At 43.2% G+C, this 14612-nt stretch overlaps 1 protein-coding gene across 5 annotated transcripts in view; it reads right to left on the minus strand.

The window, feature by feature from the left end:
• Positions 1-14612, minus strand: part of DENND5B (DENN domain containing 5B) — a 163085-nt gene that overhangs the window by 85206 nt on the left and 63267 nt on the right. For 4 of the 5 annotated variants that reach the window (XM_084617286.1, XM_084617289.1, XM_084617288.1 and 1 more), the window contains exon 2: positions 9958-10023. The exons of the other annotated variant lie outside the window; for it this stretch is intronic. In XM_084617286.1, coding sequence (XP_084473412.1) covers positions 9958-10023 — 66 coding nt within the window. The remainder of the gene's footprint in view (positions 1-9957; positions 10024-14612) is intronic. 5 annotated transcript variants of the gene reach the window in all.

The following is a 14612-nucleotide window of genomic DNA, read 5'->3' on the forward strand; positions in this document are numbered from 1 at the left end:
CTGAATCCACCTTGCAGGTCCTCTCGTCGTTCTCTATAAATATCTGTTTTCGTGGCATCTGTCATCAGCCACTGCTACCGCTGCAACTCTGCTCTCCTGCAGACGCAATACCACGGCAAGCATGGAGCCCACTCGGATCACCGCAGCAGTTATGAGCATTGTAAACACCTCGTGCATTATCCTGCAGTATGTGCAGAACCAGAACCTGCAAAAGCAGGCGAGGAGGTGACGGCAGCATGGTGATGAGAGTGATGAGGACATGGACAAAGACTTCTCTCAAAGTACAGGCCCCGGCAATTTGGACATCCTGGCGGCAATGGGGCAGGTTCATGCAGTGGAATGCCAATCCTGGACCCGGGAAACAAGCACAGACTGGTGGTCCTGCATAGTGTTGCGGGTCTGGGATAATTCCCAGTGGCTGCGAAACTTTCGCATGCGTAAGGGCACTTTCATGGAACTTTGTGACTTGCTTTCCCCCGCCCTGAAGCGCCAGAATACCAAGATGAGAGCAGCCCTCACAGTTCACAAACAAGTGGCGATAGCCCTCTGGAAGCTTGCAATGCCAGACAGCTACCGGTCAGTTGGGAATCAATTTGGAGTGGGCAAATCTACTGTGGAGGCTGCTGTGATCCATGTAGCCAACGCAATCATTGAGCTGCTGCTATCAAGGGTAGTGACTCTGGAAAACATGCAGGTCATAGTGGATGGCTTTGCTGCAATGGGATTCCCTAACTGTGGCGGGGTGATAGACGGAACACATATCCCTGTCTTGGGACCAGACCACCTTGGCAGCCAGTATGTAAACCACAAGGGTACTTTTCAATGGTGCTACAAGCAGTGGTGGATCACAAGGGACGTTTCACCAACATCAACATGGGATGGCCGGGAAAGGTACATGATGCTCGCGTCTTCAGGAACTCTGGTCTGTTTGAACGGCTGCAGGAAGGGATTTACTTCCCAGACCAGAAAATAACTGTTGGGGATGTTGAAATACCTATAGTGATCCTTGGGGACCCAGCCTACCCCTTAATGCCCTGGCTCATGAAGCCGTACACAGGCACCCTGGACAGTAGTCAGGAGCTGTTCAACTATAGGCTGAGCAAGTGCAGACTGGTGGTGGAGTGTGCATTTGGACGTTTAAAGGGTCGCTGGCACAGTTTACAGACTTGGTTAGACCTCAGCGAAACCAACATTCCCATTGCTGCTTGCTGGGTGCTCCACAATCTTTGAGAGAGTAAGGGGGAGATGTTTATGGTGGGGTGAGAGGTTGAGGCAAATCACCTGGCCGCTGATTACACGCAGCCCCTTCGATCACCGCTTGCAGGGGCAATAAAGTCATTGTTGTTTCAAAACCATGCATTCTTTATTAATTCCTGGGAGCCTGGGAGGGGTGGGGGAGGAAGGAAGCACTGGGTGGGGTGGTGGATGAGGGGAGGAGGGAAGGACAAGGCCACACTGCACTTCAAAACTTATTGAATGCCAGCCTTCTGTTGCTTGGGCAGTCCTCTGGGGTGGAGTGGTTGGGTGCCCGGAGGGCCCCCACCCCGCGTTCTTGGGCATCTGGGTGAGGAGGCTATGGAACTTGGGGAGGAGGGCGCGTGGTTACACAGAGGCTGCAGCAGTGGTCTGTGCTCCTGCTGCCTTTCATGCAGCTTCACCAGACGCCAGAGCATATCAGTTTGATCCCCCAGTAGCCTCAGCATTGCATCCTGCCTCCTCTCATCATGCTGCCACCACCTCTCATCTTGCTCGTCCGTCCTGTCCTCGTGTTCATTTTCTGCTTTCCTGGACTTTGCAATTGTCTGCCTCCACACATTCTGCTGAGCTCTTTCAATGCGGGAGGACTGCATGAGCTCAGAGAGCACTTCATCGTGAGTGCGGTTTTTTCGCTTTCTTATCTGCGCTAGCCTCTGGGACGGAGATGATAGGGGGAGCGTTAAAACAATTACAGCTGCGGGAGGGGAAAAAAGAGAGAGTAGTATTTAAAAAAAAAAAGACATTTTAGAGAACAATGGGTAGACTTTCACAGTGAACCAAGCTGTTAACATTACATAGCAAGTGTGCTTTCGGTATAAGGTCGCATTTTGCCTCTTATATGGAGGGCCTGCCAGTTTGGTTCTGGGCTGGGCAACAGAATTCAGTTTGCAGGCAGCCATGGTAAGCCACAGTCTTTCAGCTTCTTCAATCTTTATAACATGTCAGAATGGTTTCAGACAGCAGTGCCCTCCTTTCCCATACCAAGCACCCATTGGGTTGGCCATTTAAAAGGAAGGGCTGCGGTTTTCAGGTTAACGTGCAGCACAAACCCAACTAATGCCCGCCCCTACTCCCCACCCAATTCTCTGGGATGATTGCTTCACCTCTTCCTCCCACTGCATGACTAGTATCAGGGAAGATCCCTGCCAGCCAAATGCGAACAGCTCAGTGTGAATGGGCCCCTCCCACTGCACAGCTAAAAGCGGGGATGATTTCTTTTCAGCCAGAGGCAAACAGCCCAGCAGGAATGGCCACCTCTGAATGTCCCCTTAACAGTGTCCCTGGAGGATTTCCACTCTATCCTCAGACATGTTAACAGACTTTTCCAGTAGCTGTACTGACCACGAATGCATCCAAGTCTTCAGGGCAAATTAATCATTAAACACGCTTGCTTTTAAACCATGTATAGTATTTTAAAAGGTACACTCACCAGAGGTGCCTTCTCCAGCTTCATGGTCCAGGAGCCCGCCTTGGAAGGGTTGGGAGGGTATTGGCTCCAGGGTGATAAACAGCTCCTGGCTGTTGGAGAATTTTCTCCGCTTGCCTGTTGTGCACTATCCTCCTCCTCTTCCTTGTCCCCAAAATCCTCATCCCTATTGTGTGAGACTCCCCCCTTGCAGGTGTCCACGGACAGGGGTGGGGTAGTGGTAGGGACAACCCCTACAATTACATGCAGCTCACCATAGAAGTGGCATATCTGGGGCTCTGACCTGGAGTGGCCGTTTGCCTCTTTGGTTTTTTGGTTGGCTTGCCTGAGCTCCTTAATTTTCACGTGGCACTGCTGCAAGTCCCTGTTCTAGCCTCTGTCCATCATGCCCTTGGATATTTTTTCAAATGTATTGGCATTTCATCTTTTGGAACGGAGTTCTGATAGCACGGATTCGTCTCCCCATACAGCGATCAGATCCAGTACCTCCCGTTTGGTCCATGCTGGAGCTCTTTTGTGATTCTGGGACCACACGGTCACCTGTGCTATGAGCTCTGCACAGTTACCTCTGCTGAGGAGTTTGCCGCACTGGCCAATTTCGAAATGAAATTCAAAAGTTCCCAGTGCTTTTCCTGTGTACCTGGCTAGTGCATCTGAGTTGAAAGTGCTGTCCAGAGCGGTCACAATGGAGCACTCTGGGATGGCTCAGAGGCTCTGTCAATACCATCAAATTGCATCCACACGACCCCAAATTCGACCCGGTGATGTCAATTTCAGCGCTAATCCCCTCACCAGGGAGGAGTACGGAAATAGATTTTAAGAGCCCTTTAAGTTGACAAAAATGGCTTTGTCGTGCAGACGGGTGCAGGGTTAAATAGATCTAATGCTGCTAAATTTGACCTAAACTCGTAGTGTAGACCAGAGCTAAGATTCATACTAAGGAGCCTCTCTCAGACTAAGAGAAATTTAATTAACAAAAAGAATAAGGGTACAAGGAACCTTTAAGATGGATCAAGGAAAGAAACATGTTTAAATAATTAAGACAGCCCATACATGAATCTCCAGAACAGAACTGGGGTTAAAATATTAACTACTTAATGACCTATCTTAAAACAATGGTGTAGAATCAGCTTAAAGAAATAATGTTAAAAGGGAAAGTAGCTAAAAATTATACATATAATAAAAAGCTCTTTCAACATGCAGCATTCGAGGTGTAAGTTATATGTCAAGACAGGATTCTAGATTGCAAAGCAGCCACTTAAAATTTTTGCAGATTTGATGAAACTGGCCCAAGGGTGGCTGCCAACTCTCAAATAGCTCTGCCGCCACTCAACCACTTCGCATGGGCAGAGGCAGCTGTTCTGCATTTGCCTCACACTGGCGGCACAAAAGGAACAAACACCTAGCTTGAAATCCCTCCAACATGGGGGATTTCCAGCAAATAGAGTTGGCATAGCCAGCTCCTACAACTCCCTCTCCCCCCACCCTTGACACAGTGACTTCTCAGGGAAAGCAATGGGAGTGGTCCCAGGGGATAGGCAGAGAATCATGGAGTCATAATTGGCTCATGGAGAGGGGAAGGGCTGTCAGAGTGATTTTAAAAATGTGGATTAGCATTATTCCACAGAAAGTTCCCATTTCTAAGAGTGTGCCAGAGACAAATGGCATTTCTAGTACACTCAGAGTGGCATCTAAGTACCCTGAGTAGTTAATCAGTACTGCTCTATTATTTTCATTAGCACTTTCAAGGCAAACAAAATTGACTGTTTGCCATGAAAAACAAGATCTCCAATGAAAAATGTGAAATTAAGGTTTTCACCTGAGTTTTTGTTTTGCATTTACTGCACTTGTGTACAAAAAGCCTTAGAAGATGTAAGTGTGACAGATGAAGCAGTCAAATTTACAGGTGAGGAAAGAGTTCTGGAGGTAGGTTGTGATGGCTGTTGACTGGAGCCAGGTAGTCTGCCATTGGGCTCTCATTATTGCATCCGATGAAGTGAGCTGTAGCTCACGAAAGCTTATGCTCAAATAAATTGGTTAGTCTCTAAGGTGTCACAAGTACTCCTTTTCTTTTTGCGAGATTTAGTAGTATATTTGACAGTAACTACTTGAGAATGAAAAATGTACTTTTTTTACATCTGTAGCCACTTGTAGGTCCCTTCATCCCATCTGTCCAATGCACTAAATACCTCCAGCAGAGGTGATGCTGCATCTAGCCACATAGCTTCATTTCATCAGACAGACAAGAATGAAGAGCAAGTGAAAGATGGGGAAAATATACAAAGAAACTAACTCCTGGAAAAATGTCTCCATTCAGAAACAGAAAAGAACCAGAGAGGAAACATCGCTAGCAGAATAACTAATCCAGGGAGCAGAGTGTCATAGGAACCTTAAGCAAACCTGGAGTTTAGTCCTAATCTGTAGATATCTTGTATTTAAGCTTTCAGTTCACTGATAAGGAATGGACTCCCACATGGTCAGCATTTGGCTATGCCTATTGAAAGGAAGGCACCCACTCCTATTGGGCCGTAACCAGGGCGGGATGAGTAGCGCAGCTGCTCAGGGTGCAAAGTTGCAGGGGCGGGAAAATGGGGCGGAAAAAGATGGGGGAAAAAATAGGGAGGGACGCAAATATGTTTGCTTGGCCCGGGTGCTAAAATACCCAGTTACGATGCTGCATTGGGTCATCTTGTTAGTCCTGATAAGGTATATGGAGGACAGAGCCACAGCAGTTTTCCACAAGCAGAAGTCTGTTTTACAACTTCCTGTTGCATTAAGTTCCAGCTGAAAGAAACTTTTGGGCTTACAAGTAGCAGTAATACTTGGAGGAAACTAGTTATGAATATGGAAACTTATTTAGTTGTATAAATCTGTGGTCACAACAACTAGCAATCCTACTGAACTGGGATTTCCAAATGATTCAGAAGATACAGACCATATTATGCCAATTTAATAAAAAAAATTTGGACATGATTTTCAGAGGTACTGGATGTTTATAGTTCCCACTGACTCAAAATGGGAGCTACTGGTCTATAGCACCTCAAAGATCAGTCCCTGTATCTTTTGAGAAAGTTGTCTAACATTTAATAGAGTGTTTCCTGTAGTAGTCATCAATGAAAGAGTATAAAACGTTTTTATAAAGGAAATTTGCCACAAGTAGAATGAATTAGAGACTTTTGAGCCATTGATTGAGTGAGCCTTTAGAAGATGGGGATGAAAATATGTGAATAAGGGAAGCCACATTAAACTGATACTCACACAATTTATTAACACAGCCAGGATCAGATTACTTTTTCCTCACATAGTCCTGATATCTGCCAGCTTCAGCCCATTCTCTGCACTGTGACAGTGTTTCCCTGATCTGTGCTACAGAAAGTGTCCGTTTTAATATCCATTGTATCTTGCAGAACCATATATTTAAATTCCTTGGATTCCGAGTAGTAACTCGGAAGCATCCTCAAAAGGCTATTGGATCTGTCACTTACAAGAAAAGGCCACACATGGCTAACCATATCAACAGAGCCAGAGCTGGATTTATCTCCAGAAGATACACCACCTCCCAATTCTGTAGCTAAGAGGTTTATGTTAATTAACGATTGATACATTGACATCTGCCAGTCCTGGAACAAAGAGCAATACACAGCTCTTCTGAAGCACCTTGTACCTAATTTTATCAAGACATTTTACAGGTAGAAGGCTTCCTGTGTGTCTATTTATCTACTTAAAGGTATCTGACACATACAGTATGTACTGTAATACTCATTTCCCTCAGGCACTCCCTACTAGACAGATCTGAGCTCTGGTCCTTATCCAATTGACCCAGCTTTTATTGTAGAGGCACCTAGCGTCACCATAAAATCCTATTCTGGCCAACGCTTACAGCGGCACTGATTGAGTCCAAAACTGCAACATTCAACACCTCAGCTGGCAAGAGCCACACTAGGACCTTCATTGAAGGTGGAGGGTATGATCGCAGAATGCTCCTCCTTCAAAAAGCCAGAACACCACATATTCTTTCCTTCTCTGGTGGTAAAAGGTTTACCAAGCCACCATCACCACCCAACAAATGGGAACAAATATAGCTATCAATTTTATTTCAGAAATAACCAAGAGATTCTGTCATTGAGGATTTGCATGAACTTCTGAAGGACTCAACAGCAAAAATGAACCACAGGGTTTTTTTTTTTTTTTTTTTTTAAGTTCTCCTTTCCACAGTCTGAAGCACACAATGGTCCAACATAATCAGAAGCTAGTGAGAAGGGTAACACTAATTTGCCTCTGTCCAAACCAAGTGGATCATGAAAGCTCAGGATTTTTTTAACCAGTCTATTAAGGAAGTAGATAGAGTTTACATATTGATAGTGATGAAGAAGCCTAGCATTTTTGCTGCCAAAACCTGAGCTTCTTGAAGCCATCTGTGTGTATGAAAGCCCAGTTTCTCAAAAAGTCAGTGTCCATAGAAATGTTCAGAAATCGAAGACTTTGAGGCCATATGACCCAGGAAAATGGATGGCACAGATAAAACTTACCTTTATCAAAAAAGTCTGCAATGCCTACAATTTATTAGGATAACGTTTTTGTTTTTTTAAAGCAAAAAAAACATACAGTTTTCTTAGCCACGAATTGAAAGACAGAAGGAAGCAGCCAAGAAGCCACACCAAAATCATTTTCATTGACTGATCAATTGCAAGGCAGAGCATAGAACATTGCACCCTCCACAAAAGGCTGTTCTGGGGCACCAGAGAGACTGAACAAGGACATTTATAAGTAACTTCAATTAAGTTGAGGAGGGCACAGCAGAAGCATGTCTGGGATTCTGCCTTCTAATAGAGCTCTTAGTTGTGAGGGTGAAATGTCATCATTTAATCAACCTACAAAAAGGAACTCCCACCCAAATGATATGACAGAATCAGAAAGAATAATCAAATCCACTCTGGAAAGAAAACGGGAAAGGTAAGTCACAGCAGGCAGAACCTTCTTGGCAAACATGGAGGGATCAGCATCTGATGAAGTGAGCTGTAGCTCACAAAAGCTTATGTTCAAATAAATTTGTTAGTCTCTAAGGTGCCACAAGTACTCCTTTTCTTTTTGCGAATACAGACTAACACGGCTGTTACTCTGAAACCCATCTGAATACAAATGCTCTTTATGATAGGAACTCCCACCATTGGTGGTATTGGACTGCTGAGTCACACCAAGCATGGAGAGAGACTTTACCTTGACAGTATTTTCAGGCACTAAGTGAATTATGATTTAATCGAATGAGCATGTAAATTTTTTTGGAATCTCTCAGGCGAACATCTCTAAACTGTCATTAGCAGAAGGTACTATATTTGAGCCTGGCTTTTAAAATGGAACCCAGCTTCTTATCACCAGGAGCCAGATACTGATGCTATTAATTGCACAGTATTCCACAACAGATTCCATTTACTTCAAACTCACAGACGAAGGTTAGCAAGGTTAGCCATCTAGCCCTAAATTAAGCCCTTGAACTATTAGGTTAATACATCAGATTAATATTTATAGTATCTCGCATATTTTAATAAATGATAATATGTCCGATTAAGTTCCACTGTAAATGGATACTTAATTCTACTTAGTGATACTTGTATCAGAATTATAATGCTGCAATTTTTAGCTTAAAACAAATAAAATTTTAATTTTTTTCTGCTAAATGTAGTTTAGTTCAGATTTACAAGTGAGGGGCTAGGTGATGAATGCTGCTGCTAAATAAAGCGAAACTGTGTTAATTTAATTTTAGAATGTTAAGTAGACTCCATGAAGCGGTTACATAAAATATTATTGTCCATTTAGGGTGCAGGATAAAATTACCTGGGTGAAAGGCAAAAGGTTTTTAGACTGTCATCCATGATCAGTCTCATTTCTGGAGTGACTGCTCACAAACTAAAACAAGGAGTGTTGGGATTTTAAACAAACACATTTAAATATTAGCTCTCACAGCTAGAGGAGGCATACATAGATGCATATTAAATTGGCAAAGTTCCCTCATTCCACACCCTGTAGCCTGAGGAATTTTAACTGTGTAGTTGATTACAAATTCTGGAACATGACTACTGAAATAAAAATATATTCTAACTCCTTTAGAGAGACCTACTGGGAGCGTGCACAATACTGCACATCATGCTGACAACCTTTGTTAGCTGTCATTTCTCATTAAATTGGTTCAGCATGTCCTAATGATTGTGCTATCTCCCAGTAGAATGAACTTTAGAACCAAAGTCTACTGGACAATTGTATCACATTACATGAGAAGTTAAGTACACAGAATGCTGAACGGAGGGCGGAAGCAGGGAAGAGTAATGCTTGGAAAGGGAGCAACTATGCTGTTAATTGCTGGGTTTTAGAACTGAGCGGATGTAGCTGGAAAACAGTAGTGCATAGCTTCTTAACGTTATATTTAGGGACATGTCATTAACCATTCAATATTCAGGAATACTTATAGGGCACCTCTTCCATCAAATACTCTGGTTACTGTTAGACTATTGCTTTGCAGTTGTTTTAGATGGGGCTACGGCAGACGATAAAGAGTTCTAGAACTAAAATTAAAAATATACAATGAATTTATTCAACAGGATGCCTGTGTGTAGGTGGGGTTGTATATTCAGTGCAACACTTGCTCTCCAATTTTTAATAGAAATACGTAAACATCCTAGTTGAGTGAGTACAAGCGACTCTTTGATAGGGCATCTGACTCTCCACTCTGTCTGGAAAATTTTTAATTGTTAACCTCAAACATGCTATTTCCTGTAATCTAATGAAGCACATTTTTCAATGTAGATCTTAAAAAAAAAACAAAAAAAACCCAGCAACCCATATGAGCCTCTGTAGTAGGAATTAGTGGGAAAAGACACCACTCAAAAACATTGCTTTATACCTGCATATTAGGCAGAGTTGGAATCTGTGATAAAGTATCTATTGATATAGTAACTTCACATAAAAGAATTGTTTAGATTCTGTCACTAAGCAGACAAAATATACCTAATACATACATGAAAGGATTTCCACCAACTAGACTTCAGGGGAAATTAAGTTTCTCTTCTAAGAGAGAAGCATATCTGCCAAGAGAGCTTTAGGGAAAGAATAAAATTTAAATAGCCATTGATTCAAGTTAAGTTATAGACTAAAGGTGCAATATTTAATTTTGATCCTTAATTTGAGTTGATTCAAGGGAAGTTATAAGATGGAGAATATTTAAAAAAAAAAAAAAAAGGCACAGAGGGCATGGAGTTCTGATTTTTAAACCCCCTTTTTACCTGAGGTTCTGTTTGCAGTATCTGAGCTCTTGACATGGCGATCTGCTTCTAGCCACTGGTATAAGACTATATAACATAACAGAAACAAAAACAAAAAGCATGTATGAACAAACAAAAGATACACAAAACTCAAAAATGTGAAGTAGAAAAAAAATCTTTCCTTCCTAGCCCTTCTCTGAAAGTTTTTACAACATGTCTAACTGAAATGTTCTCTCTCCCAGCAGATGCTTTGTTACCCTTCCATAGAAAACTGTTTGAAAAATATTTAAAGGTAAGTAGCATGTCCCAGGTAAAAAAGATGCAACCCCAGAAATAAAAATCAAGATGAGAACACAGATCATCATGTGTTGGGCACTAGATAAATGAACTGCAGATCAAATCCACAAAACCAAAATATAAATTTGTCTTGTAATTCAGTGCTGTAATGCAATTCAACTGGCTCCAAAAAGTGAATTAAAACAGATTCGCACTACTGCCCTCCTTGTTGGTCAATTGTCTATGGCACCAGGAACTTAAGAGTCCATGAATAGGGCTGCCAGGTGTCCGGTTTTCGATCAGAAAGTCCGCTAAAAGGGGATCTGTGCAGCATTTAGTCAGCACCACTGACCGGACACCAAAAAAGTCTGGTTACCAGAGTAACCACAGTTGCTGCTAGAGGAGGAGGGATCCAGACAGCACGCAGCATTTGAGGAGCAGAGCAGGCAGCTGGGCTCACCTCCCATGAGAGCCCATCCCACCTTCTCAGTGTCCCAGGGCCCCGGCTCTCTCCAGACCCTTGCTCCAGGGACTGAGGTCCCCCAGCCCTGCCCGAAGTGGGCAGGCAGGCAGGCTTTGCATCAGCTCAGCCCAGCCCAGCTCTGCAGGCAGCAGCTGAGTTCTGGGGTGGGGCGGGGGGGGGGGGAGAAGTGAGCAACGGGGGGGAAGGGAGAGGAGTGGAGAGTGAGCAATGGGGGTGGCCTGTAGTGTTCAGTTTTGAAAAATGGGCAAGTTGGCAACCTTATTCATGAATGATCGCTTCTCCTAATTGTCTATCACTTGGAAAGACATTCCTCTGCAGATGACTGAGAGAAGTGCTTTTAATAAAGAGATCTAGAATGGAATTTTTGGTTTTTAGGAGAAAACTTCTTGTTCCTCGGGTTGACAGTGGGTTCTAATTCTCTCCATCAGTTACAGCATACTGGTTACACTTACAACCTGTAAAGCAATGGTTTTCTACTCCAGAAACCTTAAATTATTTCACTCCCAAGTTCTGAGACACCTTAAAAAAAACAAAAAACCCCAACACTTATTTGAATCTAATCATTAAATAGAATAGAGGACTTAAGAAAACCTGTTGCCTGGGGGATTCCTAGGGTCAGACAAAGGAAGAAAAATTAGTTAGGGAGACCACCAGATAGGAAAAGCGTACGATTCTTTTGCCCACAAGTTCTCCCTCTTTAGTGGCAGAAGAGTCCATGGGGGGGGGGAAGGGGGGGGTTCTTTGCCTCTTCTAAAAACTCAGTTATTCCGGGAAGAGCACAAGGAGGCTGTCCAAGTAGACACATAACCACAGTCAGCTCTCAGTTATGAAATTCCCAGTGCTCCAAGCTCTCTTAGTTAAATCCAGGATGTCTAATCACTGTACACTAATAAATAACCAGAGTGACTCTACAAGTATCTGCTTTGATTGGCTGCCACCATCAAAACTCCTAACTTAAACAGTTTTTAAAAAAATCATACCCTATGGACATAAGGGAGTTAGGCTCTCAACTACCAACAATTTTAAAACTATCTGCCTTATCTTCAGCAGGAAGAGATAGCAAGAAGAATGGAGATACACAGGATAACGGGGAAAATGGGGCAACCCAATGTGCTGTGGACACATGTATCTAAATCCTGGAGTGTATAACCAAAGTACAAAGATTTATGTAATCAGACGGTTAAGCAGCTACACAAGTTAATAATGTAGCTGAAGTTGATGTACTTAAATCAACTTACTGTGATGAACTGACTGCTGCCACTCCCCTATCGACTCTGCCTGCACCTCTCGTGGCGCTGGAGTACAAGAGTCGATAGGAGAGCGCTTGGGGGTCGATTTATCATGTCTAGACTAGACACGATAAATGGATCCCAGCTGGATCGATCACTGCCCACCGATCCGGTGGGCAGTGAAGATGTACCCTTACAGGCAGCATCTGGACACAAATCTTTAGTCTGTCCCATTAAAAGGCCAACAACAAAAAAGTGCTGCTCTTTTATCCTTTGAGGTACCCCTATGCTTAAGCTTGTGAGCATTCTGAATCCTTGAAGCCACAAAAAGAATAAGCATCTGTACTAGCTTGAAAAGCAGAGTTTGAGTGATAGATTTAAGTGAATTTTAACTTAAGCTTCATACACCATTATTGAATGCATTCTCCTGACATCTTTCAGCACACCATGCTATTTAAGTAGTTGCATATTGAGCTAAAAGGATTTAGCCTCCCATTCTTTACATACTTGATCAAGTCCCCAAAATAGATGCGGATTGCTGTCTTCAGCCCTGCTTCAGAAAAGCTTTCAAGTGCATGCTTTAGTCCAGGGGTTCTCAAATTGGGGATTGGGACCTCACAGGGGGTTGCAAGGTTATTACGGGGGGGAGAGGGGGTCGTGAGCGGTCAGCCTCCACCCCAAACCCTGCTTTGTCTCCAGCATTTAGAATGGTGTTAAATACATAAAAAAGTGCTTTTAATTTATGGTGGTGGTGGGTGGGGGGTTTGCACTCAGAGGCTTCCTATGTGAAAGGGGTCACCAGTACAAAAGTTTGAGAACCACTGCTTTAGTCCCACTGATTTTGCCAATGGGATTTAAATTGGTTCTTCAGTGTTTTCCTCAGTCCATGCTCATCTTTAGTCCATATTTACTCCGACCTCCCATCCATGTCTCACTAGCCTAAACATACATAAATACAGGATCAGATTCTGACACAATTACTTCTCATTGAATAGCACCTTTCTCCATGAGAAGTGCCACTGAAGTGGACTGGAAAACAGAAATATCAAAGAGCAGGAGTGAGGCGCATCAAAATCTGTCCCTTAGCTAATAGAGTAGCTGCTCAATGGCAGAAAGAGGTTTTTCCAACCCTTCTTTATACAGCATGAAATACACTTTCAGTATGGTGGATTGGTACAGCATTTAGTAGCTTCTTTACCATATTGTAAAGGATGTAGACATCTTGGGAAGAAAACAGCCAAAGTGCAGCATGTTAATGTAGAGACAACGTATTCCATTTCTCTTGCTAGTGCCTATTATTCTTTATATAGACAATCTGACCTCTGGTGGACATGGGGAAGAGAAGGAGGGAATGTACTTGAACCCTAGTCAAGTCAAGCCTCTTCAAGGTGTTTCAAATTGGACACCCTAAAACTGAATCACTGAAAATCACTAGTCACGTAAAGTCTTGGCCAGTACCTCTACATAAAAGAGCTTGATAAAAATCACAGCTGAAACAACGATATATGAATTCTGTTGCCAATATTAGAAAATGGACAGAAGCGCACCAAAATTAATTTGTGAGGAAAGTTCAGTAAGTTAGCAGGTTCCCAGGGTCTGCACAGCACTCTGTTGCCAATCAAAGCTGTGACAACAAAAAACAAAAAATAAAGCACCACAAAAAAGTCCCCAAAACCAAAATCCTAGAAGCTCAGTATTGCACAACACTATAAAGTAAGCTACCAATTATAATCAACCCAGAGATAGACTGTAATTAAAATCAAGGCATTAGTTTCTCACTGAATTTTAGCAGCTCCAACAGGATACCGCCTATTCTGCGATACGTAGGTTAAACAACATGCAAGGGATCTACTCAACTTGTAGCATTTCTGTTGCCTGATAGCAACAGAGGGACCTGCTGTCACTTTGATTGAACCAAATCAATTACAACTCTGTCCTCTACCTCACTATCTCCCTCCCTTCTTCATTCCCAACTCAAGTCAGAGAGTCAATATAAATATATTCATCCAGACCACATCACACGATCTATTGTCTACAGCCAAGCTCTAAGATACAAGCGCATTTGCTCCAACCCCTCAGACAAACACCTCCAAGATCTCTATTAAGCATTCTTACAACTACAATACCCACCTGCAAAGTGAAGAAAGACTGACAGAGCCAGAAGAGTACCCAGAAGTCACCTACTCCAGGACAGGCCCAACAAAGAAAGTAACAGAACCCCACTAGCCGTCACCTTCAGCACCCAACTCTCCAACGCATCATCAAGGATCTACAACCTATCTTGAAGGACTACCCATCACTCTCACAGATCTTGGGAGACAGGCCAGTCCTTGCTTACAGACAACCCCCCGACCTGAAGCAAATACTCAACAGCAACCACACACCACACAACAAAAACACTAACCCAGGAACCTATCCTTGCAACAAAGCCCTATGCCAACTGTGTCCACATACCTATTCAAGGGACACCATCATAGGACCTAATCACATCAGCCACACCATAAGAGGCTCGTTCACCGGCACATCTACCAATGTGATATATGCCATGTGCCAACAATGCCCCTCTGCCATGTACATTGGCCAAACCGGACAATCTCTATGCAAAAGAATAAATGGACACAAATCAGACATGAAGAATTAGAACGTTCAAAAAAAGTCGGAGAACACTTCAATCTCTCTGGTCACTC

Source organism: Lepidochelys olivacea (assembly GCF_965140295.1).
Source record: "Lepidochelys olivacea isolate rLepOli2 genome assembly, chromosome: 1".
In the NCBI taxonomy this organism is placed as follows: Eukaryota; Metazoa; Chordata; order Testudines; family Cheloniidae; genus Lepidochelys; species Lepidochelys olivacea.